This window comes from Drosophila sulfurigaster, chromosome 3 (assembly GCF_023558435.1).
Source record: "Drosophila sulfurigaster albostrigata strain 15112-1811.04 chromosome 3, ASM2355843v2, whole genome shotgun sequence".
NCBI classification, from domain to species: Eukaryota; Metazoa; Arthropoda; class Insecta; order Diptera; family Drosophilidae; genus Drosophila; species Drosophila sulfurigaster.
Window position 1 is genome coordinate 30,638,084 of NC_084883.1, and position 26,540 is coordinate 30,664,623.

General features: G+C 38.7%; 4 protein-coding genes across 4 annotated transcripts; 3 read left to right on the forward strand and 1 right to left on the reverse strand.

The window, feature by feature from the left end:
• Positions 1–723: 723 nt before the first annotated feature.
• LOC133844609 (F-actin-uncapping protein LRRC16A) lies at positions 724–21,527 on the forward strand. Its single transcript, XM_062278684.1, is given in 23 exon segments — positions 724–930; positions 6,641–6,738; positions 8,433–8,483; positions 8,550–8,678; positions 8,755–8,838; positions 11,888–12,114; positions 12,178–12,217; positions 12,219–12,340; positions 12,414–12,511; positions 12,757–12,798; positions 13,228–13,415; positions 13,475–13,552; positions 14,226–14,559; positions 14,617–15,604; positions 17,103–17,265; positions 17,576–17,650; positions 18,334–18,354; positions 18,734–19,337; positions 19,404–19,796; positions 19,857–19,973; positions 20,356–20,412; positions 20,635–21,044; positions 21,337–21,527. Coding segments are annotated over 23 exon segments (4,506 nt in total). The 5' UTR covers positions 724–833; the 3' UTR covers positions 21,427–21,527.
• Positions 21,528–22,696: 1,169 nt separating this feature from the next.
• Positions 22,697–24,109, forward strand: LOC133844612 (probable U2 small nuclear ribonucleoprotein A'). The gene has a single exon (XM_062278687.1). The coding sequence runs from the start codon at positions 22,836–22,838 to the stop codon at positions 23,640–23,642; it is 807 nt and encodes a 268-aa protein (XP_062134671.1). The 5' UTR covers positions 22,697–22,835; the 3' UTR covers positions 23,643–24,109.
• On the reverse strand, positions 23,713–24,732 carry LOC133844613 (GEL complex subunit OPTI). Its single transcript, XM_062278688.1, has 3 exons — positions 24,501–24,732; positions 24,318–24,421; positions 23,713–24,248 (listed from the first exon to the last, which is right to left on the reverse strand). Exons 1-3 carry the CDS (start codon positions 24,609–24,611, stop codon positions 24,053–24,055), a joined length of 411 nt encoding a protein of 136 aa, XP_062134672.1. The 5' UTR covers positions 24,612–24,732; the 3' UTR covers positions 23,713–24,052.
• Positions 24,733–24,845: 113 nt separating this feature from the next.
• Positions 24,846–25,636, forward strand: LOC133844614 (large ribosomal subunit protein mL52). Its single transcript, XM_062278690.1, has 3 exons — positions 24,846–25,086; positions 25,156–25,304; positions 25,368–25,636. Exons 1-3 carry the CDS (start codon positions 25,038–25,040, stop codon positions 25,551–25,553), a joined length of 384 nt encoding a protein of 127 aa, XP_062134674.1. The 5' UTR covers positions 24,846–25,037; the 3' UTR covers positions 25,554–25,636.
• The last annotated feature ends 904 nt before the right edge of the window (positions 25,637–26,540 follow it).

Below are 26,540 nucleotides of genomic sequence, written 5' to 3' on the forward strand. Positions count from 1 at the left end.
ACAGTTAAGACTAAAGGCCTCGAATACTACGATGTCGCTTTTATAAATATCTATATCAATTATGCTATGAAATTACGCAGATCATTAAGGCCATTGTAACTGCTCGTAGAAATAAATTTTTCATCAAAAACTTCCTCAATGTGAAATCATTTTAATGTAAACTTTAATTTAAATATTGCTTAAGGGTGGGTTCATTTTTTGTATAGTATAGGCTTATTATTGCACTTGAAAACATTTATGTAAAGAATTATAATGTTAAATATATATTTATCTTTTAGATAAATATAACTTAACTTAATTAAGTTGCGAAATTTGTTAGATTTTTAGTAACTGGTAATCAAAACCAGTCTAAAGCATTATTTTGTAATAATAATACATACTCTAAAAATCATAAACTCTGTTGATCTTCATAATTTGTCTGTGAATTTTTGTAGTTTTTAGCTTTTTTTTATAAAAGCAACTTTAAGCTATTGCGCCTCAAATAATTCAGTGTCGTAGCTCCCACCTTTTGGTCACACCCAAAACCCATTACGCCTGCTCTTTCTCCCTTCCACGCAAGAAAACTGTGTTACTCGTTCGCTCTCTCACTCTCTTACAACTTACGTTCTCAATTTCAATGCTTCGGCTTTGAAGGCGAAGATAAGAGCGCAACGTGCTGATAAGACGCGATCGCAATTGGCACAGTTGAGTTTTGAGTTTGTCAGTTTGTGCTTTGTGCCTGGCTAAAGCGCTGTACGTCAGCGTCAGGCAATTTAACCCGTAATTCTATATATTCAAATTGTTATTAATTTTAGTGTTCCTAATTGTTGTTACGTGCATATGCAGTGAATAAAATGTATACAAACGAAATGATGAATCACATCGATCGCTATCTGCGTCGCATTATCGAGCTGCAAATTCGCGATGTGGCTGGCAAGTCCAAATACAAAGGTGAGCAACGAACACATGCAACCAGAACTTGCAACACTGCCACAACTTCTACGCGGAATGCGTCATCATCGCCGTTATTTACTCTGGCCTATGGAAAACACTCATGAATAGTCGTTTAGTATTTACTTGACCACCACACAAAATGATAGCTGTAATCAGCAAGACAGTGAGTAAGAGCGAGATAGCATGAGCGGAAGAATGGAAGATTGGCTGAAGGGGTCCCCCTGTTTTTTTTTCCTTTTCGCACTCTATAAAATGCTGCACCTATTTTCAGAGTAAAATTGACTTGCTGAAATTGTTGTTGTTATGGTTATTGATATTGTTATTGTTGCTATTATTGCGATATCGTTATTGCTTTTTTGACTTGAAGCTTTTGTTTGCGAACTACAAACACGCAAATCTTGAAAGACTTATCGAAAGAATCAAAAGTTGTTGCACAATTGTTTGGGCTTCATTACAATATTGTTGATTAGATTGCGCATAAATATTTGCCATCTGCTGTTGGTGGCACAAATTTACATCAAATGACATTTATTGTGACCCAATTAAAATTCCTTTATCGAAGAAGTTAATTAAAAATGCAGTTTAACTTTGTCGATTTTTTTTGTTGTGTGAATTTCGAGTTTCAATTTGCAATCATAAATTTGTAGACGTCAATTGTTAGTGTGACCAACCTGCTTCATTTCGTTGCATTTAATGTGACCCAATTAAAATTGTAATTTTCAATAGGGTAATTAAAAATCCAGCAAAATATGTTGATGATTTCCTTTGTTGTGGCTAATGCGAATTTCAAATTTGCCATCTACAGTAACCAAACTACTTCCCTAAATTTATTGGTCCAGTTTTAGCTGCCAAACTGCTTTTATTGAATAGGTCAAGTCGAAGAGTTGTGCTGAAGGCCATGGGAGAGTTTCTGGTGCGTCACGTGTCCTCTGATTGACCTACATACGCACTTTGCACTCAGCTGCACCCTCTCAGCATAATTTCAATGATCTCCATGCAAGCAGCCAATTAAACGTTTGCCATTGGCTCATTTGCAATGCAGCAGCTAATGGTAAATTGTATGCAATTAGTGCTAAGACTGCTGACCATCGAGTCATCTCGCTTACTCTCGCTCGCTCTCGAAAATGACTCTCTCTTGTTGGTGTTGTTGCGTGTGCCAGTTTCCCGTCTTTGCTCCACTTCCAGTTTGAATGTTATCCTGCCTTGCGTCTCATTAGTAACACACACATTTTGCATTCGCCGTAAAAGCTGCCAGCTGAGACACAGTTTTATTTATTTATTTTTTTTTTTTGGGAGATTGAAAGTTGACGGTGAAGTCAGAGAACTCGTTTGACGGCATATTAACTTAACGTTCGTTTCAAGAAGCGCGCAGAATTGACACCAAGCACCAAAACTAACGCAGCGGCAGCAGCAGCGGCAAAAAATGAAATAAAATTGTTACAAAGCTTGTGCTCCATTTTGAGGTCGCCAGGCGGCAGCAGCAATGAATGGGTGAAATTGTGTCACATGACAGCAACAACAAACAGCAACAGCAAGTGACGTTAATGATGCGCCTGCATCCCTGACCCGTTGTTGCTGCCCTGGTTTTGGGAATAGAAATAAAGCAACCAAGAGAGTGAGGGAGAGTTTTAAGCACGTGTATACGTATGTGTGTGTGAGTAACCTGTCGCTTTCTATTGCTCTCTGCTCGTCGTAGTTTTAACAATGTGACCAATACTGCTTGAAAGCTCAGCGTCAAATTTCGCACAGCGAAACTGCGTTTTGAGGTCAAATCAATTTAAGCGCACGCCCACTGGACCACAACGCAACTACAGCTGCTGACTAAAATAGCCAAAGAAAATATAGCAGTAGCTTGTAATAAGAATAACCACTATTGTGTTCATCTTCAGGGTCGCCTATCTTCAGCTCAATCAATTGTTTACAGATTTAACAGCGCACAGCTGTCCAAGCTAACAGCTGTCCATGTTAACAGCAGCAGCAACAACAATGACAGCTGTTAATAGCGCACGCGAAAGTAAATTGCAATTGCCGCCAGTCAGTCTGTCTGTCTCACACTCCCACTGTCCCATTCACTGTCCATGTCTCGCTTACTCGCTTGCTCTCTCCTACAGTTAACTGGCCACTCTGCTCACTCCCTCGCTGCTCCATTGTGCAAATATAATTAACATAACGTAAAGTAATCACAAAAGTTGTGTGCAAAGAAAACGAAAATAAAAATCTTCGTTTAACTTTCTTTTGTGTGCTGCGTTTGGCGTGGCTTTTGCTTTGATTGTACCGTTAGCTTAAACAGCAGCTGCCTGTGTTGTTGTTGTTGTTGTTTTTGCAAACATTGTTGCGATTGTCACATTCTTTATGAGTTGAAAAAAGCTTGTAAGAAGATTGATCAAAAGTACTTAAGCATTCTATATATGGATGTGTATATGCTTACATGCGCTTGTGTATGTAATCATATGAATGTATTGGGAGTCTGTGTTGTACCTAATCCTTTGTAGTGAGAAGAAGCTTTGAGCTTGCTTTGGCATACATAGAATTGTGTATGTGTGAGTTTGTCGGCGGGCAGTGGCTGTCAAACTGTATAACTGAGTTTAGTCGCATGTTCATTTGTTCTCGACAAAGTTTTGACAGCCTTTGTAATGCAAACACAACAAGTTTGTGTGTAGTGTGAATGCGAGTGTGTGTGTGTTTGCCACAGCATGCAACAAAAAGAGCGCACAATCAACAAACTATACAAGTGTCGTAATAAAAGGCTCAGACAAGATGACACACACACACGCAAATACAGTGACACGCCCACAGTTGTTGCACTTGTAGTCGAGTATTTTGAACTCGTGTAATCTCCGGCCATTGTGCCGAGTTTGAGTTGTACTGCAAAAAACGCAGAAGAAGAAGAAAAAGTAGCAACAAAACTTTTATAAATTAGGTCACATTGGCAAGCTTAGAATGCTGTCAATGGCTGTAATGCTGGCAAAATCCGCTCAAACTTTTATTTGGTTTTTGGTGCTTTGACCTCATCGAAAGTATCGAAAGCAGGTGTATCGTGTTATCGCAGTTATTGACCCGAGAGATGTTTATCGCATCGCAGAGCAGCACACAGCTTGGCAAATTGACCACAGTTGGCAGCAATTAAAGTTAAATTTCCTTGAAGCGGAAATGGAATCGAGGCAGCCAGACAGGTAATCAAGAGATTCAAGCGTGGAAAATGAGTAATATACATACTTGTTATGCTCTGACTTATAAATAGGAATTACTCTAGTGGACTATAAAATGCAAAACTTGGTTCTCTATGAAAAAGCAACAGCAAACTTGTAAACGACAATAAAACTGATGTCGTAAAATAAAGATTTTATTGAGTTCCGTTTTTTTATGGACTTTGTCGACTTTTACTTGATATCACATCACGTAATTGCGATATATGCAAATTCTAGGGTATTTGCAAGTGCAGCACTTGGCAAACAAACTGCAGACAGACAGAGGCTATGTGTATGCACATCAGCTGCGTCATCGTGATATTGACATAGTGTCAAGCGATGTAACAGAACAGAACAGCACAGCACACAAGTGTACAAAGTAATCATAATGTTTGTGTTCGAGCGAGATAGAGATGGCGATAGAGACGATGAAGAGACGCAGCAAAGTTCATTCACTTCATCTGCAATTAAGAGAATCAGCAGCCAAATGTTTTGCTGTCGTCTCTCAGTTAACTGTCAATGTTGCCGCTTGGACGCTTCGCTGCTCATGCTCTCGATGATGACGATGATGATGATCTTTATCATTGTCAAGCAATAATTTTTTTCTTTCTCAGTTTCCACATTGTTGTTGTTGTTGTTGCTGTTTTGGAATAGTTGGCGCCGTTACAAATGCCGCCTGTGGGTGGCTCTGCCAACTTGTTTTGGCTGTTTGTTATGTGTGCGTGTCTACAGGTCTTAACAATCCATGTTTGGGCCCATAACACACACAATTGGCACTCGCCACTTGGCCCCTAATGTCTTTCTCTTGCTGTTTGCCGTTGGCCACATTTTTGAGGCCAGTTTAGTGAGTGTGGTCAGGGCCCTAATTGCTCCCGCTGCTCTTTTATGGCATACTTCATGCAAATCTATTGCCAACAAACATGTTCGAGCATGTCTCACACACATGCCACTTACACATTTGCTTTTTCACTTTCCGCCGCTCAATTTGTGTATTCGTGTAGTTTAAATGCCAAAATGCCGTATAATTGGTTCGGCCTGGGGGGAAAATGCGAGTTCAGTTAACAATAAGCCTCCTTTGGGGTTAATTCTATGCTAGAAAATCACTGGAAACTCACTGGAAATCAAATGCAGAGAGCTTTAATTCTAAACTTGTTTGCACGCAAGTTTAAAACTTTTACTTTATGGCTATTTCTAGAGCACTTTATTGTAATAGGGTTTTGAGTTCGACAGGAAAAATATAATAGTTTAAAATAGTTGATTATGTACAATATTTGTAAACCCATTTCGATTTGTACATAAAAATATTCTTTCCAAGCAAAACTGAAACGGAAATTTCCTATCAGTATTTCCAGGAAATTAAAAAGATTTTTCTGTGAGACATTTTTCTATAGAGATTAATGTTTATTTTAAAAATGATAACCCTTACTGTTTTGTTTTTATAAATCAAAACTGATATAAGTTATAGAATCAACATATCACTTTAATTAATCATCACCGACTTTTCTGAAGTATATTTTTTTTTGCTGCCAATAGTTTGCTTTGGGGAATGATACTCTCGTTAGTTGACAGCATTTTTGACATTTCCATTCCGTATAACATATTTCGTTGCGTGAGAAGGAGACGAAGAAAGGGGCCAGAAGGCACATGCCCAGACAAGGAGTCACAACTTATTCCCCCTCTACTTTCCCCTAGTGAGTTCCTTCTGTCCGCTACGTTTTTGACTGCCAGCGAGCATACTTGAGATTTGGCGTGCCTGTCGCATGACATAATGCCTTGTTCCCGGTGCCCAAAGCAGCAACAGCAACAACAACAACGAGAGTAACGGCGACAACAACAATCAAAGTGTATTGCGTCCTACTTCAACTCCCTCGCCAAGCGTTGCTGGCATTGTCAAATGCACATGAAAATATCTCACTTTGAATAAATTCGTCATCGCTGCGAGTGAGTGAGAAGAAGAGAGTCGCTCTAAGTGTGTATGGGTGAGAGTGGATGAGTGACTGCATGACAGTGTGCGTGTGTGTGTGTGTGTTTGTGTGTATGATGCTATGATAAGTAGCTAGAAATGGAAATGAATGCAGGGGGATTGAGGTAGCGTGAAGTGGGGCTCAATGTATAAGTATGTGTGTGTGAGTGAGTGAGTGTGTGCGTGTCTGGGCCAAGGGGTAGCTTGGCAAAAATTTCAAACTGTGTTGTTGCCTTCATAAAGTTGCCTACGTGTTTGGTTTGAGAAGCACACAAAGCATAATAGGCAATATACGAGGTGCTTGCTGTCAACCTCCCCCTTCTCTTCATTCCCCTTCCCTTCGTCGGCCTATGTCTATGATATAACCCCACAAATTGGCATTCAGAGCGAGGCGACGCGACAATGCATAATGTGATAGATATAAATGTACACACGTACAGTTGTATAAAAGTATATATATCTATATATCTCATGAATAGCTTAATATCGCGTAATTGTTGACTTGATTTAAATCTAAACCTCTCTCTCTTTCTCTTTCTCTTTCCATCCCTTGCAGAAAGCGTCAAGTCCATACTGGGTCGCCACACAAAGATCTTGGTCAAGTATATGGTCAAATTGGAAACGAAAGGAGATAAAACGGAGAATCGTGTCTTGGTAAGTGTCGACTTATGGCCAACATCAAAACATCCAACTGCCAATTGCATTTGGCCTGCAGCTGTTCGGCGTTGCTCTTCACTCAATGCTCTGCCACCTGCCACACACACAGTTTTTACCTTCCTCCTCTTCCCCCGTGGCTTCTTTGCGTTCGGCTTCGACTTTAGCCACTCGACACTCTAATTTGTATGTGAAATTGCACGCTAGGATGCCTCGCTTGCGGCTGCCAGGCCAACAAATTGCATTCAAATGATCACATACCCTGTAAGCAAGGTGATGACAGCTGTGGGTATATTAGGCTGCCAAGCTTATTAATTAGAAAACAGTAGTTCGCTTTTTTTTATATTACAGCTTTCATGTGATTGTCTTTTTTCTGGTTGTAGAATCAGCTTCAGAATTCTTGAAAATAAAGTTTATAAAGATCTGACATAAGTACGTAATTAGTCTTCTTAGACTGAGGTGTATAACTTTTAAAATTTCTTCTCAACCAAAAAGTATAAAAAAGCTTTACCAAATTAGCTTTCAAATTTATAATTGACTTCGACACACTTGCGTATAATGTCTAGTGAATAGACTTTTCTCATCATTAGATTGATGAGTATGTAACTAGTCGAGTTAGAAACTCTGCCCCTCACCTGACAGCTATCTCGCTCTGGTTTTTAATCTCAGCTCCCCATCAAGCTGGCCAACCATTAACTGGTAACTGCAGCAATGCTTTAAGCCTTTTGATATTGCGATATGACGTCAATAGAGCGTCTCAAAACTCAATTAAAAATGTGGAGACTTGTACTTAAAGTTCAACTTGGGCAAGTTTTCGATTAGAATTTTCCAGTCAACAAACACAGTTCGAGGGCAGTTCGTAACTTTACTCTATATTTCTTTCTCTCTCCTGCTCCCTCTCAAGTGTAATTGATATTTTTTGTAGCATACTTAGCGGCATTCAGCTTGCTACCTGAGACTATGCTAATTTCTCGCCTGGTCGCCTGGAAAATTGATTTGCTCGGGTCGAGAGCGCAAAAAGCCGCTTAAGTTCTAAACTGAAACAAAGTGTCCAATTACTCCAGACCCCTCTTGCTTTATTCCATGACTTTCTGCCCCCTTACTCCTCTTTCTCCTCTTCAAGCTACAATCCAACGGTAGCTCGTGCATTGTTAAGTGGCTAAATGAATTATAGAACGCACTTTGATTTCCAATTAAACGCTGCCAAGTTTTCCTTTACAAAAGTCGCTGAAAATTGAGTTACCTCCTCAATGGAGTTCATTGTTAAAGGAGCTGCATAGCAGGGTCCACTTTACACACCTCTTCACTACAATGCAATTTGCCTTTGTGCTTGTAGGTTCACTAAACTTTTTATGAAAACATTGTTGTATAAACTTTAATGTGCTTTTAGTGTAAAAGAGCTAAAGAAACATTTAATAGCTTTTGTCAATTTCATTTGTTTACAACATAAAAGCTTTGCGTTCAATGCAGAAGCTTTACGGTGCTTTTATGTTTAAAGCTTTAATATATTTTTAACGGTTAAGCCTTAATGCTATTTAGATTTTGCTTAGCAGACAATAATGTTTTCGATTAATTAACTAAACTACTGATTTGAGGCTCTTCATGGTGTTTCTATTCTACACTACAGCTTTAATGTGCTTTCATCAGTAATAAGCAGAAAGTATGCTGAATTTAATCATAATTTTTCTTTGCAGGTCTTTACGCCCGTTCGCATTTACTTGCTCAGCGCCAAAGTGCCCACAAAGGTGAGTCTCAATATTCACACCTTGCTATCTTCAAATACTATATAGACTCTATATCTTTATCGTTAGATCGAATGCCATTTTCATTATCTGGACATTGTGGGCGTCGAGAGCAAAAAGTCAACGCATTTTTCAATCATAACCAACGATCGGCCATATTCGTTTGCCACAACCGGCGATGCGGGCAATTTCAGCTCGGTAAGCACAGCCCCCAATTCATCTATAATATCTCTATACTATATCATTATCGTATTTATTTTGTTGCTTTTCACAGAACGCTGATGTCATTTTAACCGATTTAGCCTCGGCCATCAAGCAAATATTTCCAACAGTTCCTCTCAAATACATCATCAAAAAGGTAAGTCGCATTATCCAATTATTTCTATATGCAAATCGCAAGATTGCTTTAGTAAATAGAAAGTAGAATACTATAAAAACGCGTGTAGTTTATGGAAGAGCTGGGCAAAATACATTTACATAAAGTTCCTTTTTTATGATATCATTTCAATGGAAACTTTTTGAATTAAACTGACAAGACAAGAATTGTACATGGAACTTAAGAAATGATAATGGGTTAAATGAACTGAAAAACTTTCAAATGACATCACAAGTTTCTTTAACACAGTTTTTTTTTCTCTCGCAACTTTCAGAGAATAAAAAGTTGAATTTCAAAAGCGAACTTGCGAGTTTTTTAATTTAATATTATTTCCAGAGGGATTACATACCCTGATAAGGTATTATATCATATATAAAAGGTATTAACTGATTCATCGTGACCAGCGAAGTTTGCATAAATAATTGTAACTCATGAAATTACGTAACATTTATGTGTGCAATATTTATTGTAGTCGATAAAAATCAAATGCATGAGACGCAATGCGAATTACAAATATTATAAGACGAACAGGGGTTAGCACGACTAGAAGATACCCTGCAACTAGAATTAGTATTATTAAAACTAAACAGGAATTTAAACGCTCTTCATTCCTTTTTTCACTATAAATTTTGTTCTATAATATTTTATTTCTTATTTAATTATTCTGAATCTCTTTTTTATCATATTTTTTATTTTTTTGCACATTTCTCTTACTTTATTTATGTAACTGTCTTTATTTATAACGCAATTTTATTTTCTTTAATATTACAATTTTCACTATCTGCACATTTTTCTTTTTTAATTAAGTTTTATAAAACTCTTTTTCATTATAATGTTTACATTTTCTATAATATTTCAATTCTTTTTGCACTGCACATTTCTATTTATTTTTTGAATATTTCTAAATTTTTTTTCCATTAGAATGTTTACATTTTCTATAATATTCTAATTCTTTTTTGTCTGTACATTTCTCTTGCTTCCTCCGTATTTTCTTTATTTTTACTCCAATCCACAGCGACATTCTTTTGAGCTCAATTGCAAATAATCGCTACTTAATTGTTGTTTGTCAACATTGTGTATAAGTGAGCGTGTGTGTGGGTGTGTGTTTGATGGCTTGTGTGTGTGTGTGTGGGTGAAGTGTAGTTGTATGGCTTTGCCACTTTGCAACGCTTGAGTCACACACGAGTTGGCTTTAATTAAAGCCTAATTTAATATTTAACATTCTGTTGGCATTTCACCCAGAGCAATTGACATTTTGCAAACTAAATTTACGAATTGCATTTCTTCAACATTTCGTTAATTAAACTATTAACAAATTGAGTTAGAGATCAAAGAAAAAGTCGATTTACATTTTAAAAAATATTAAAATGAATATGTAAAGGAAATTATACAAATGCGCTTTCAAAGCAAGTAAATAATTGCACAAGCAATTATTTATAGATAAAGAGAAAATAGAGAAAATCGTAATATAATATTTATAATAATTCATATTTAAATGCTAGGTTTGAGCTTCAACTTTTAAATAATTATGATAGTTAAACTTGGGTTCAAGTTCACTGACAAAAATGTAAGAAAATAGCTTTGAAATCTCGACGGTTTATGATAATATTTAAATAATTTATTGAGACGCAAGAAACTGCCTAATAAAAACTTGTTGTGGGTAAAACACTTGGCCTCCTACACACCACACACACACACACACGCACACACAACATACACTTGAGAGCAGTTTTGTTATTGTCTCAATTAAGCTTTTGTTGTTGTTGTTGTTGTAGTTGTCAACATAATAATTCAATGCATTTATAATGCCGCAACTTGTGGAAATGGATGTGGTTGCGGTTGTTGTTGCTGTGGCTGGCGTTGTTCATAATGTTGCTGTTGTTGTTGATGGCTGCATTTATGCAAATCTATTGACTCATCCCGCTTTGCATTGTCTGCTTCGGTTATTGTTGCAATTTTTACATTTTTATGAGCCAGGCAAGAGTTATTTTCTTGGGTGTGTTTGCTTTTGATGTAAACAACAATAAGCAAGCAACAGCAACAACAAAAGCAACAACAACAATAACAGAGATTCATCAGCTACAACAGCAACATCGACAACAATTGGGCTGCCACACAAAACGTTAGATAATTGCCACAAGGCACGCGACTGCGGCACCAAGTGTTAAGTGTTAAGTGCGCTGTTAACGCCTTTGAAGCCACTAAGAAATTTACAGACGGGTGAACTCGACTCTGACATACACGCTATCCATTTTAGGCGAGGCAAAACGAAACGTTGTAGTCGAAGAAATTATTCTCTAGTCGTAGAAATTCCCACTGTTATTTGTATAACGTATACGTAGCGTGCGCCCAGCTGTGATTTGCTCCTCGCTCAGATAGCGCATACGCAGTGTACGCCTTGGAAATAATAATCTCTAAAGATAACAAAATATGAAAAAATAAAAGAGACTTTCATTATTGATAACTATTTTTGCTTAAAATCTTAATATCAAATTTTAATACATATTATAATAACTAGTATTTATGGTTCCTGAGAATCGAATAAAATTTATAGAAATTATTTAAGAAATCCTTCTGTATGGTAAATCAAGCTTACTGCAATCGGAATTTAGCTGCTTTGACTGTCAGCCTGGTATATTTTTACCTCTATGGAATATTTCAATGATATACCAAATAAAGCCTTCGGCATATATTAGCAATTTAGCGGTATATTTTTTAAATTTGAATGCAGTGTTTTGCTTTTATTAAAAATGCGTAGCGAGTAGCTCAAAGTCTAGCACACTCGACTGTATCTTTCTTACTTGTATATAAACAAAAATAATTAAAATGAATAAATGAAAAATCTTAAGAAACTACTGTTAATAAAAAGGTTGTAGCAAAACATTTTTTTTCTGTTTAATTATAGATCTTAATAAATAAAATGAAAATAAGTAAATGGAAAAAAATATTTATATAATTATATAATAATAATATTCCTATAAAATGCAACCCTTTTCTCCTTGCTAATTTCTCGTTTGGCTCTCTGTTACAGATCGATATCCAACCGCCGGAGCGAGAGACAATCTTCTCGGAGGAGTTTCGTCCATCGGATCCACGCAATGTGGGACCCTGCGGCGGTTTCAGTGCCCAATATGCCTGCATGTGCGACTTCCATGGCGTGCCATACCGCGAGGAGGTCGCCTGGGATGTGGACACGATTTATTTGTCGCACGACACGCGGCTGCTCAACCTGCGCGACTTTGATCACCTGGAACCCAAGTAAGGATGCACTTTAAAATAAATTTGGATTATTTCTAAACGAGTATTTTCCATCCCTGACAGAGACTTGATGGCCATTGTGTCAGCCCTGGAGTATAATACGTTTTTTTCGTGGTCTGAAGGCGGCGCACATGCGTCTCTCCAACGAGACCTTGGAACGCGTTCTGCACGTGCTCAAGCGCTCCATGTGGCTGGAGGAGCTGCATCTGGAGGCCCTAGGTTTAAGGTAAGTGGCATGCCGCATGCAACGAACGCACTTCACATGCAACAGTTATTAACTTGATACTCATCATTTGCAGATGCGATTTTCTGAATAAGCTATCGTTATCTGTGATCTCGAACAGCAGTCCGGCGATTCGTACCATCGATCTGAGTCACAACATCATCGAGGATAAAGGTGTGTGTTATCCACTTGCCTCTGGCTCCCCGCCCCGCCCCCCTTCTACTAACCAGCCCCGCAACGTGCAGCAAGTGGCAAATTAGTTGCATCGCGATGCAAGCGTCTGTTTTTTTTCACAGTGTGTGTGTGTCTCGAATTAATCCAATTTAATGCGTTTCTCTTCTCCTCTAACAATTTGTACTTTTGTTTTGTAATGATTATTATACTCATTATACTTTTGTTATCGTGTTGTTCTGCTGTAGGAGCAAGCTCATTGTGCGCCCTACTTGGAAAAATTGTACAAGGTTTGCCGATGCCTCACTTAACACACAAATCACACAAGCTTAAAGCCGGTTTCTACTGCAGCGTATAAATCAATTTATTGGCCAAAATGTTGCAAATTTGTGGCAGTGAAAACCGGCTTAAATACTTACTACAGTTTTCATATAATTGTTGTTGTTTATATAGTTGTTTGCTGTGCAGTATCATCAGCCTAAATTCGATTCAATCTTAATCGCAAATCCATCACTCAATTGGCCACAAAACTCGCTATTCATTCATAGTTATTCATATGCTTTTTTCACTTCTGCTCTCTCTTTCTCTCTTTGTAAATTACCACAATTTCGAACCATTGGCAAAGCATTAACAGAACTCAAATTTCTATTCTTTTATTCATACTCCAAACTAACTTATTATATTCACCATATTAATGCATTTGTTTTCTGGTCAATCAGGCGCTATACATTTATCGGGGCCCATTGCCAAGGTCTCAAAGGGTCTCTGCAAATTGGCTCTGGCTCATTGTGGTCTCACCTCGAAGGGAGTTAATCAGATGTCTCACTCGCTGTCGCTCAATCAAAGTATTTCCAATTCACTCACGTATCTTGATCTGAGCGGCAACAGTCTCAAGGATGATATAACCGTGAGAAACTCGCATTATATTATTTTATGCATATACTAATTAATTTTACTTCCTCTTAGAATTTGCACAATTTTCTGGCTCAACCCAATGTGCTGGAGCATCTGGATCTGGCCTCGACTGACATTACCCTGGAAAATGTAAGCAACAGCTGTAGAATTTTGTGTCTAAACGAGCTTATTATTAACGATTTAATTGTTGACAAATAACTTTTAAATATTAACTAGCAAAATATAGCGCAAGTCCGTTAAAAACAACTTTTCATTTCAGTTAATTATAGCTTATTTAGTTCCCACTTGTAGTTTATTTTTAAATAAGTGACATTGATTCAGTTTTAATTTAAATTTAACCTATTTATGTTGATTTAAAGTAAACACTTATCATGTCACTTTTTTAATGTTACCTTAACATTGCACAAATAAATTCGAAAAAAATTAAATTCTAATAAAATTAATTAATAAATTAAAACAAGAAGATATTAAGATCAACATTTCTTTGCAATTAATATAGGGTTTCTCTTTTATTGATTTTTTTGAAGATCTCCTTGAAATGTAATTTTTCTAACATTACTTTAACATGTCTTTTTGCTTGTCTTTCACTTTAATAATCGTTAATGAGCTTGAAATTTAAAGCTAAAAATAAATATAAACTAAATCTGTTTGAAAAATTTAAGTATATCAGTTATATTACTTTAAAAATATTATAAAATTACATATGAAATTTATCTTTAGAAATGCAGAAGGACTCTGTTACATAACATTTCTTTAACATGCCACTTTCTGACATTGCTTTAACATTTCTCGCCTTCCACAGTTGTTTGGAGCTCTGCTGCGCGGCTGTGCCACGCATTTGGCGCATCTGAATGTCTCGCACAACTCGTTCAGCACGAAGAAGGGCAAGGAGATACCGCCTTCGTTCAAGCAATTCTTCACGAGCACACTGAGCCTCAAGCATCTCAACATTGCCGGCTGCAAGCTGCCAATGGAGGCGCTGAAGAATCTGCTGCTCGGTTTGGCCTGCAATGAGTCGACTGTCGGACTGCATCTCGATCTCAGCAGCAATACGTTGGGCACCCAAGGCGCCCACGTGCTCGAGTCCTGCATTCATGGCGTGCGCGTGCTGCAGAGTCTGGACATCAGCGATAACAGTGAGTAGCGAAGAAGAGAGATATTAAAGCTCTGTAATTAAACATTTCCATTTCAAGATTTGGATGCGGAACTGGCGCCCGTATTGACGGCCATCTCGAAGAATCCCTCGATTCGCACGCTGCACTTGACGCGCAGCTTGACGGGCATGAAGCCCAAGCACATTCCACCCGTCATGGAAGCGCTGGTCAATCTCATACAGAAGGACGACTTTCCGCTGGTCGAGTTGGTGCTGTCGGAGAACAAGCTGAAGCACGATTTGCACGACTTCATCAATGCGCTCGGCAGCAATCAGAGTTTGCAGAAGCTCGACATCAGTGGCAACTACATGGGCGACGTGGGCGCTCGTCTCCTGGCCAAAGCGCTGCAGATCAACAATCGTCTGCGGACTATTTACTTGGACAAGAACAGCGTTACGTTGCAGGGATATGCGGATATTGTTTATGCCTTGGAGCACAATCACAGCATGCGCACGATTCCGTTTCCAGTGTTTGATATTGCGCCGCACCTGAAGAATCATCCCGATAAAACGGATGCGGTGATGCGGAAAATGCAAGAGTTGCTGCAACGGAATTGCAACGGGCTAAAACGTGCCAATGGTCAAGGATTCAGACTACAGCATGGCTTTATGTTGTCCTCCACTCACCAATTGGTGGATAAACTTGTGGCCGAGACACAGGACACCATCTCCATAGCCAAGGGAGTCGGTGACAATGTGTCCGCTGTGCAGCGTCTCATCACAGATGCAGAGAACTGCAAGCAACTAATGCCCAAGCTGCAGGAGGCGGTGCGCAGTGATGCGCATCCCATTGAGATGAAGTTGACCCGTGTCGCCAGCGAGTTGAGCTATGCCATCAAAGGATATCTGGAGGAGACGCTGGAGACCATGATACGCACCGGCATCGAACAATGTCCAAAAACATTGGGCAATCAAATTGTAGTTCAAGATTTGCGCAAAGCTCTCAACGAGCGACTCCAAATACCAGAAGATTTTCTGCAGAATTGCCTGCTGAATAATGCCGGCAGCGAGATAATGAATAAAGTGGGGTGAGTAATAAAGTGAGATTGAGAGAGAGAGCGGATTTCAATTGTAAATAGAGTGGAAGAGTGCAAGAGAAATGTGAGTGTGTTTGTGTGATTCAGGCAGACGAAAAGTCGCGGTACCAGCATCAACAGCCAAAGCTGAGCAAATACAGTAGACATTACGTATACGCAACAGTGACAATGTGGATGTTGTTTATTTACATTTCGTTTATTTTATTTATTATAAATACACAAACGAATATTTCAATAATTCAACTATCCTCAAGTAAAAAGATTTTAATTATTTTTTAATATTTATTGAAAATATGCATTAAAATAATAAAGCCAATCAACAGATTTTGAACAGTTGTAATCAAAATTTTTGTGCTGAAAATACGCGCATAAAAACACATTAAATTATATAAATTATATAAATTAAATCAAATTAAAAATAATTTATTTTTATAAATTGAAATTAATCTTATAACCAGTATTCACTTTACCTACACAAACATGCGAATGCTGTGTTTTCAGAGATTTGCAAAATTGTGAATCATTAGCCAAAAGCAAATACCACAAATGTTTATTGTGTTATCCGCACAAACTGCTGCTAAAAAAACTTTAGCTTTTCAGATTAAAGTACTTAATTAGCATAATCACTTTGTTATACGCGCTAAAGTATTCATAACTTCCTTTCACATTCAATTTAAATCATAATGCCTGACACACTTTGATAAAACTTAAAAGCTTTGCTCTCACTTCGATAACTTCCGATCGCAACATAGTATCGAAAAGCTCTCTCAACCCCAACAGCAGCTGAGCTTGCAAATTTTGTGTGTGTGTTTTCAAAACACGCTTGAGGCAGCTCTCTCTTCCACACACACATGCATACTTTTGCTTCCGTCTGAGAGAGCGCGTCTGTTTGTGAGAGCGCTAGAGAGAGTGGGCAAAACGGAGAGATAAGATTAACCAAACACAAAATAACTTAACAGCTGAATGCATTTCAATTCGAAAAGCCGAACGGCTGATGTCGCGCGGCTCCCAAAAAAAAATACTTACATAGATTCATAAGTGTATTGTGTGTGTTTGAGGGAGAGAGTGTCACAACAAGAGCCATAAGTGCGGCAGTCAAGGCGAATTCATTGCCAGTTTTGTGTCAGTGCTGTTAAAGCTGCCACTTCAAGTGCTAGTCTTTTGTGTTTGTTGTGCTTTTCCACGTTTTCTTGCGGAGAGAGAGAAAGGGAGATGGGCCTGATGCGCAGTTTATGCTGCTGCCTTGGCCGCAGCAAGAGCGAGAGAGGCGCCAGTGAGCCAGGCTACCACAAGTGTCCCGAAGATGAAGAACAAGTGCAAGAACAGTCGCAAGAACAGACACAGGAGCAGGAGGGAGCGAAAGAGAGCGCTGTAGCGCCTACAGAACAAAAGTAGTTCACATAATCGATAAACAGATAACGCCTATTTAATCGTATGCATTATCTTTATCTAATTTGACTGTTTGCTTTTGTTATTGTTTACCTTGCAGTGAGATTGAACAATCGCTAGCGGCAGCAATTTCGGATCGGGCCACAGATGAGGTGCTCGAGGCGTTGACACGCTATCGTCGTGGACTGGGAATCGCCGAGTCGCCGTCGGTGCTTCTCGACGAGCCGCAAACGCCGGACATTGTGCGCAGCCGTTCCAGTCATGTAAGTCGAATCGATAACTCAACTGATAGATAAATAGCAGCAGGGGGAGAGCGCAACACCTGTGTTATCACTTTATTTAATAACAAATGTGATGTCATGAGCCTAAGCCTTTTTTTTGGTGGAAGACTTTCGATTTCATTATGCTATGAACAAATTTATAAAATTGGAGCATTTCCAGTTGCGCACTGTGTGTTGTGTTATCAACATTCCATTCGCTGTACGCCACAGCGAAAGAGCGAACGAGATAGCGAATTTAACGAGGAAACTAACGCCCTTATTTTGTTGTTCTTTTTTATGCGTGCCTTTGCAGGAAGCTGAGGGATTGATCATACGACCCGGTGGACGTGGCTCCGTTTTGCCCAAATTGGGTCTGGAATCGCCCACTGTAAGTGTTGAAAATCTCTCGTTGCCCAAGTGGATGCAGTAGTCGAGAGTCGATCGCAAGCCAGAAATAGAAACAATGTATATTATAAATAATATATTTTTAATAATACTACATATGCGGGTAGTGGCAATTACATACAATTACATTACATACACATAACTACACTACACTTTATCGCCATAGCATCTGATGTGTGTGTACTATAAAAAGAAAAAATCAATAAGAATTTCTAAAACGGGAGACGAGTGCATAAAAAAACAATGCGACAGCACTCGACAAATTCCAGTAAAACTTAGAGAGCACACACACAGTTATAAAATACACACCCACACACACATGCATTATGTCATTAATGAAAACAATTTGTTGTGTATATTATCGCAAAAGGAAAAGCTCATTATTTTTTGATCTTTCGTGTACTTCTCGTGTTTCCTTGTACTCATCTCATCCATTCATCCAACAACAACAACATCAACACCACCTCCATCACCACCACCACAACAACAACAACAACATGAACAACTGTTGCGGGCATTTTACAACACTACTACAACTATTTTATACTCCATTTTGATAAACATTATATGCATATAACTATTATACTACATATATCTATATATTGTATTAAAACCTTGTCTCCAACTCATTTACATAAAAAAAAAACTAAATCACAAATCTAAAAGAAATTGGAATATCTGAACCTTGTAAGTAGTTTTTTATGTCTTGTTCTCACTTATAACTATCCGCACTTAAGGGACCGTAATTACATTTGATATTTCTAGTTTTCTTATTTTCAAAAACTATTCAAATCTTTTTCTTTTTTTGTTAAGTACATTTACGGTCCCTGCTATAACTATCTATCGAAACTATCTTCCCCCGTCTGTTGTCTGAACTATATGTATTCCTCTCTTTTAAGTTGTAGTTGTAGTTATTTCTTAATGCTAATTTTATGGCCAAAACGCTACCCGATCCCCAAGCATCATTTCATTACACAAACAAAATGAATCACAATAATATCATATTTATGCATTAATTGTAATTTAAGCATTATTAACTCTGCTAATCTTTGATCCACCATCGCAGGCCACACCGCATTTACCCACAAAGCGACGCTCGGTTGCCCGCAAAGTGCGTCCCCAGTCGGTGGTCGAGAATCTCAGCTTGAGTCACATACCCGATCTGTTGGAATCGCCCTCCTCGCATCGATCCAGCTCCCAGCTGTCGTCACGCGGCGCAGCCGCCGCGACAGGCGCCTCGAGTGCCATGAATCCCAATCACATGAGCGACAGCATTGCGGCCATTGACGATGGCGGTGTTGACGAGTGCTGCGATTCAATTACCGAGCTGCCCAGCGCCTCATTTCAGCTGCAGCATCTGGTCAAGGGGCGCCCTAAGCGCGCCAAGACGCGTGCTCCCACACGACCACTGGTCAGCGCCGAGTGCGTTGTTGGCGTCTCGCGGGATATTGGCGATGGACTGGAGCACTTTTTCCGACCCGGTTCGGTTACGCCCACAACGCTGACGCCGCTCGTCTCGCCCACGTCAGAGGAGTGCAGTTCGTTATCCTTCGTTGACAGCCCCACGATGAGTCGCGATGGCAACGGACACATGACGTCCGAGGAAACCACACCCATACTGGAGGAACGACGACCCATCAAACTGGAGCGTCAGTCGCCTTTGCTCAAAAGTAGGTTGCAAAGTTTTAAGTTCCATTTGAAGATCGATCCAATTGACACCTTCTTGTTGCTTGCAGGCGCCTCGTGGGCGACACGTTCGCGCTCCACGGACAATCTAGAGAAGTATTCACCGCTGGTGGGCCGCAAGTCGCCACTCGTCAAGATGCGCACCGAAGGCGGCGCAGGGAATGAGGAGATTGCAGCAGCGACTGCTGTGTCCAATAGTGGACTGCTCAAAGCGGCCAATCGCGATGATAAAATGCGTTCGCCAAGCAGCGATTCAATCAAGAGTCATGTCGCCGATGGCAGCAACATTGTGGTCAAGACGGGCAACGGCATCTTGCGCACGCCAATTGCGCTGCAGAAACCGCGTCCCTGGTCTGTGGTGGGCAGCGAGCCAAAGAGCGAACAGCTGACGGGCAACGGCAGCGTGGACTCGACCAAGACCACGCCCGATGTGCTCGATGAAGGTACGTAGACTATAACTATAGAGTATATGGAATACTTTTAATATCCTGTCTGCTTTCTAGATGTGGAAGTTTTGCACTTTGGTCAAAGCGTCAGCGGCTCCATTGTGGGCATCACACCAGGCATTGCCTTGGCTGCGGGCGGCAGCGGTGGTGGCAGCATTGTGGGCATTACTCCAGGTGGGTAAAGCTTTGAAGTAGTGTGAGAAACCGTCTTAAAGATATTTTGGCTTTGCGCACATTTAGATTTAATTTATTTTCTTTTAAATTGTGATCAGATGTGTACAAATTTAAAATTAACATCGTACTTTATATGCGATGATAAATTGTAAAGATAGATTTTGAATTTTACATATTCCTTTTTCCGAATTTCCGAACGTAATATGTTTTGGTATAGTTAACACATTGAAAGATTACATATTATTTTAAATGGCTATTATAATACTTAGCTAGCTTCACTTTTATTTTTATTTAATTTAATTCATACTTTTATTTTATTAGGAAAAAGGGTTCTATATTATATATTTTGCATTCTGTTGCTAATAACTCTTATTACTTGTAGGTGCTGCGTTAGAGAAGAAATCGGTGCGAGAATTGGCAGCGGGACTCAGCCGTCTAGGTAAGCATCAGTGAGCACAGCGCATGAGCTTGCTAAAGAGTTGCACATATTGTTGCCTGCCTCATAATCTTGAAGAGCACTTAGCATCCACAAGTAGAAGTAATTTGCAAGTTGATATCAATATTTCTTTTTGTTTTGTATTTTATTTATTTTCATATTATGATTTTGTTGTACTCTCGTATGCGTATGTGTCTTGTAAAACAAATCAAAAAAACCATGTAGACCTACCCCTCAAGCCGCCCATAATGCCCAGAACGATGCTGAACCAAGTCAATCGTTCGAGCAACATAAGTAACAGCAGCAACCTAAGCAACAACAACAGCAACAGCACAACGACCACAACAACAACGACAACAACAACAGTATTAAACAATCAGACGCGCTCGAAGATCATCAGCACAAGCAGCACAAACAACGAGACGCAGGAGACGCTCAGCAAGACCATCATCACAGAGCACGGAAGCAGCAGCAGTACCACCAACAAAAGCACAGAGCATGCAATGGCCTGCGCAAGTCTGATCAGCAATGAGATACTGAGCATGCGCAATGGACAGGTTGCGTCCAAGAGCGGCAGCTGTGCTGAGAGCAATGTGAAGCGCATTGCTGGCAAAGAGATCTCAACGTTATTTGAGGTTTGAGCAGCACTTAATGCTTGGCTACAACATCAACTCATCCAATCAGCGTCTCAATCAATTAAAAATTAGACATTACATATTTTTGGCTTTAATTCGCTGTCCTTTTTTTATGTGTTTCTCGGTGCTCATCATTTTGCGTGTGTTTCGTATTTAGTTATTGTTATTAAGTTGTGTTTTTCTTGTTGATGTATTTTTAACCTGCATGTGAAATGCTTTTAATTGTGTAGATTGTGTAAATATTGATATTGATAATTGGAAATCATTCAATGATATTGATTTTAATTAACAGGAGACATTAGTTGAAGGCCTGCAACGCACTTCGACGAGACGCACGTTTAGAGATTCGCCCTATACGAAAGAGGATGTCGTTGATTTATAAAAACAGAAGAAAAAAAAAACAATGTCTATTATATATGCTCAACTCAACATTCCTTTAAGCCCTCCCAAAAACAAAAAAAAACAACCACCCAACACCAAGAACACCATCTAAACATGATAATTCTAATGATACTGATAATAATGATTAAACTTAAAAGATAATGATGCTGAGAAGGAGATCGAAACGGAGATGGAGAATGAGGAAAGGTTGCAACTAACTCTCGTACTGAACAATTAATTTAATGTGCAATGGCGCGCGTGTGTATTGTTTTTACTCTTTGGCAATTTTAAATGAACGTGATTTATTTATTTATACTTTTTACCCCAAATAACTTTTGCATATTTATAAAGAAAACAAGAAAACTAACAACGTTTTTGTGTACTATATTTTTATGTATTTTAAATGAGTTAAGTGCCAATTATATACAACAAAACAAAATAAAATCTATTTTTCAATTTGTCTATTGAAAATCTAAAAATCTAAAAAAAAAACAGCAACAAACTATCGAAGCGAACGCAATAAATATTCTTAATAAACACTTATGTTAATCGATTGCGTGCATAACAAAAACACTACTTTAATGGCCTAAACTAATTAAATAAACAAATTTAAATGAAATATAATATTTTTTATAACTGCTTCCAAATGTAATGTGTATTTATGGTTCTTATTTTTGATTAAATATCAAACATTTTATTTACTCGATCAACTGACAATCTGTTTACATTTTGAGAATTTTCGTTTGGTTTTTATTTCGAAAAAGTTAACAAATTACTCTAAGCAACTTAGACAAAAAAATAATTACTAAAAAATGCATTTAATATATTACAGTAACAATTACATTTGACTTGTGAAACGACAAAAAAAGATAAATACGAAAAATGTAGAATTGAACACAAGTAGTTTGCACGTTTGATACAACAACAATGTTTATTAACAACAAATATTTAAATATTTGACCCAGTCCACCACCGAACCACACCAAACACACACTTAAAGTTTACGTGTGTTAACCGATTCCCCCTATAGTTGGCTCAAATATGTAGCTTGCCATTTAATTCAAGGACGAATAAAACGAATAATTGTAACGTGTTCATTAAAGTTAAGCACTTGAAACTTCATTGTAATGTATTGAAATTCAAATAAAAATCGAATCAAAAATACATATTTGCGAAAGCGAACATTTTATTTTAAATTTTTGCACTACCCAACACTAGCTACGCAGATATCGATAGGTGTATCAGTGGTATGCATGCTTGTATTTTCATGTTTTTCAAATCTGGTCACATCTTGTCTGCAAAACGCGTCGGCTTTAGCTGTATTTTTTGTAAAATTGTGTGAAAAAAGAAAAACAATAAGGTTCCACCACAAATCGTTATTGTAAACAGCTTAATTCCTGCCCTGTCAAGATGGTTAAGCTAACGCCGGAGTTAATAAACCAGTCCATGCAATACATAAATCCATGCCGTGAGCGTGAACTGGATTTGCGCGGCTATAAGATTCCACAAATCGAAAATTTGGGCGCTACTCTAGACCAGTTTGACACAATTGATTTGTCGGACAACGATTTGCGTAAACTAGACAATCTGCCACATTTGCCACGGCTCAAGTGCCTGCTGCTAAACAACAATCGCATCTTGCGCATCAGCGATGGCCTCGAAGAAGTCGCGCCGAATCTTAACTCTCTCATACTGACTGGAAACAATTTGCAGGAACTGAGCGATTTGGAGCCACTGACAGGATTCAAAAAGCTCGAGACGATATGTCTCCTAATCAATCCGGTGTCGACGAAACCTAATTACCGCGAGTATATGGCATTTAAGTTTCCACAGTTGCGTTTGCTAGATTTCCGAAAGATCAAGCAAAAAGATCGACAGGCGGCACAGGAATTCTTCCGGTCCAAGCAGGGCAAGGAAATGCTCAAAGAGGTGTCAAAGAAATCCAAATTAAGCGCCGCTGCGGCCCTAGCAGCCGAGGCCGCGAATGGCAAAGGAGGGACAGAAGGCGGCGGCCGGTTTGCCAATCCCGAGGATATGCAGCGGATACGCGAGGCAATTAAACGCGCCAGTTCGTTAGCGGAAGTGGAACGCTTGTCACAGATCCTGCAGAGTGGCCAACTGCCCAGTAAATTTCAACATGAACTAGCTCAAAATGGACATGGCAATGGAAATGGCAACGGAGATACCAACCCGCCGTCGGTGGCCATGGATTACTAGTAGTTTGGTCTCGCAGGTCAAATTTAAACGTAGAACAATATGTTAATAAAAAACAAACAAAAAATCAATGTATTTTCTGAATTTTCTTTATAGAACTCGTCCTTCGTTTTCAACAGGTTGCTGATTTGCAATTTTTCACAGAAAAATCACATGCTCAAATACAACCAGTGAAAACAAAATGTAAATATTTGAAATGAAATGCAAACATCGATTCGGTACTAATCAAAAATAATTGGCTACAAATTTAACAATCTACTCGTTATACGGACAAAATATGGGGTGTGTGTGTTATGCTTTGGCGCTGCAAACAAACTGTTGCGGGAATAGCATTTTGGACTCTTGGAATTATAAAATAATTGCTTTTTCTCAATGCAGTGCGCGTATGCGCGCATTCTCTGAATATGTTAGTATTATGTGGGTTTGGCCGCCATTATGGAATCGTAGTGCAGGCCGGTGTAAAAGATGATCCACGTCACTAAAAAGCCGGCAAACGATGTCATAAAGCCCTCCTTTACCAGTTCCCATGCTCCGCCGTATGCATCCTCGTCCACGTTCTGAAAGTTGATGGCATACAGATATACAACGCCGCAGCTGATGCCGGCAAATCTGTAAATGAACGTCGAAAAAGAAGCTGTACTAAGTCTAATTCTATATTTAGTTTAGCTCATAACTCACAACACAAGGCCCAGGAAACCTTTGAGCGGCACAATTCCCCAAATGATGCCGAGTAGGATGCCAAAGACCTGACGAGCCCAATAAATCACATCAAGAAACTCATCCTGCAATCAAAATTAAAATTGCATTAACTTGCAGCTAGCACAAAAAAAAACACGCGCTGTTCTTTGCTCTCTTCGTCACCTTGTCTTCCCATTCTGATTTGGTCAAGGCCCGCGCACAAATTTCTTTCAGAGACGAAGACTTAGCAGAGCCGTTGGCGTTGCGTTCAACTGTGTTTGATTTGCTTGACATTTTCTTTGTAAACTATTTCTTTCACTTATAAAGGGTTTCGAAAACTCGTTTAATAAATTAATTAATAATTTTTTCACTATCAGTACAATTGGCTATGCCGATAAAAGTTACAGGTTATATCGATGAATCTACTTATCGAGCTCAACAGCTGTGCTAGAGATGAACTTTTTTAACTGTCATTTAATATTTTTCGAGATTTGTCGAGCTATTAATTAACATTAATTTGTTTTTTTATCTACAACGATTAGTTAAATTGAATTAGTAAATTGTAAAAATTAAGATAACCAATTGGCTTTGCTTAGCACTAAACAACTGGATCCGATAGTTGAACAAGCACAATAGTTCCACTCTTGGAGTGAACTTGTTCGGAATTAAACCGCACACAAGTTATGTGAACGGTGTTTCGGTAAAAGAAAAACAAAAAATATGTTGCAAATAAGCCGACTCTGTTTAACAACTGCAAACACAGTTACAGGTAAGTGTTGAACTGCTATCCCAGCATTACATTTCATTCAAGGCAAGTGCTGTTTTTGTCTAATTGCAGCTCAGCGACATATCGCTGTCAGCGCCTCACGTTTCATTGACCAAAAGTGGCGTGCAGATCGAGGACTAACAGAGAACCCGAATGCTTTCGGTCCACTCACTAATTTACCTGACTACACTTATCTTGATGGCAGGGCGACGCCGTTGGGTGTAACTACTATTAACTCTATCTACCTAATTCTGTAAAACCTAATTTTATTTGCTTGCTTGCAGTCTAATCAGAAGAAACGCCTGTTGAAGCAGCAAGAAGTGGCTGCCAAGATTGTGGAGTTGAGCAGCGAACTGGAGTTTGCTAAGGCGCGTCACGAGCGCCTTAAGTCTGAAGCCAAGGCTGAGAAGCAGCGCATCATACAGAACAAACTGAAACCAAAAGGACAGCTCTTGTTGAAAAAGAAATGAATATAAAAAGAACTTTGTCCAGAATGTTAATTATCCTTTAGTCTGATAAGATTACAATTATATTGATTGTTTTCATTAGGAAATCGTGTTTAATTGTTATATCTAATTGTCTGTTGTCTACTGAATACCTGGCATAGATGGCCGAGTAATTAATTTAATATGGAAAGACGTAGGGAATTTCCAAATTAATACTAAATGCCTGACAAATCACTTATGACGCAGTTGAAGACTGAAACCAGTCACAATAATTTGTTGACGAGCTATGAACTCATGTGATGATAAATGTCTACGCAATCCACATTAGAATTAGTAACCGAAGATACTAGACAAACTTGTATAAGATTTAAGCTATTGAGAAATTAATTGCATGTCTAGAATCACGTATACGCTCAGTAGTTCCAAAATAAACAAGCTGTATGAATGCTGTAACTAGGGAAGATCAACAATTATCTGTTACAACCACATTGTGTGCGTCCTGCGCAATGTGGTCCGATGTATGATAGTGTAGTGTTTGTGCTTCGGCAAAACAATAAGTGTTTTTAAATATGTGTACTATATCTATGTGTAATATTTATTATCAGCTAGGCATTTGCACAACATTGTGAGTTTTGCGCTCCGGATTTCGAGCGTTTTGTAATTATCTATTAGACGTGAAATTTTTTACACGCCTTGCAAATGTTTGTTATCCCAAATATGAGCGTATGAATTGAGTCAGGCCAGAACCCATATCTCTTAAAAGGGCACAATCCAATGCAATGTCAATAAAAAACAGCTTTCATTGTGGGTCGCTGTGGGTAGACATAAAAATTTCCACATTCCATAATAGACTTAGCGTTGAAGTGCTATAATAAAATATGGTTATAATTAAAAATTATTTTTATAGCGTTATTTGTTCTCACACTTGTAGTTAACAAAAGATCACCTAATCCCCTGAACCTGAGGCTTGAACTCTGCTCAAATAAAGAGGCCAAATTGCAATTGCAATTA

What these genes read in the sequence shown, in the direction of transcription:
- LOC133844612 (XM_062278687.1), top strand. Translation starts at nt 22,836, where the DNA reads ATGGTTAAGCTAACGCCGGAGTTAATAAACCAGTCCATGCAATACATA.
- LOC133844613 (XM_062278688.1), bottom strand. Translation starts at nt 24,611, where the DNA reads ATGTCAAGCAAATCAAACACAGTTGAACGCAACGCCAACGGCTCTGCT. An exon ending in AATCAGAATGGGAAGACAAG is followed by an intron (nt 24,422 to 24,500) that starts GTGACGAAGAGA and finishes TTTTGATTGCAG; the next exon opens with GATGAGTTTCTTGATGTGAT. An exon ending in GGTTTCCTGGGCCTTGTGTT is followed by an intron (nt 24,249 to 24,317) that starts GTGAGTTATGAG and finishes GTTCATTTACAG; the next exon opens with ATTTGCCGGCATCAGCTGCG.
- LOC133844614 (XM_062278690.1), top strand. Translation starts at nt 25,038, where the DNA reads ATGTTGCAAATAAGCCGACTCTGTTTAACAACTGCAAACACAGTTACA. An exon ending in AACTGCAAACACAGTTACAG is followed by an intron (nt 25,087 to 25,155) that starts GTAAGTGTTGAA and finishes GTCTAATTGCAG; the next exon opens with CTCAGCGACATATCGCTGTC. An exon ending in GCAGGGCGACGCCGTTGGGT is followed by an intron (nt 25,305 to 25,367) that starts GTAACTACTATT and finishes GCTTGCTTGCAG; the next exon opens with TCTAATCAGAAGAAACGCCT.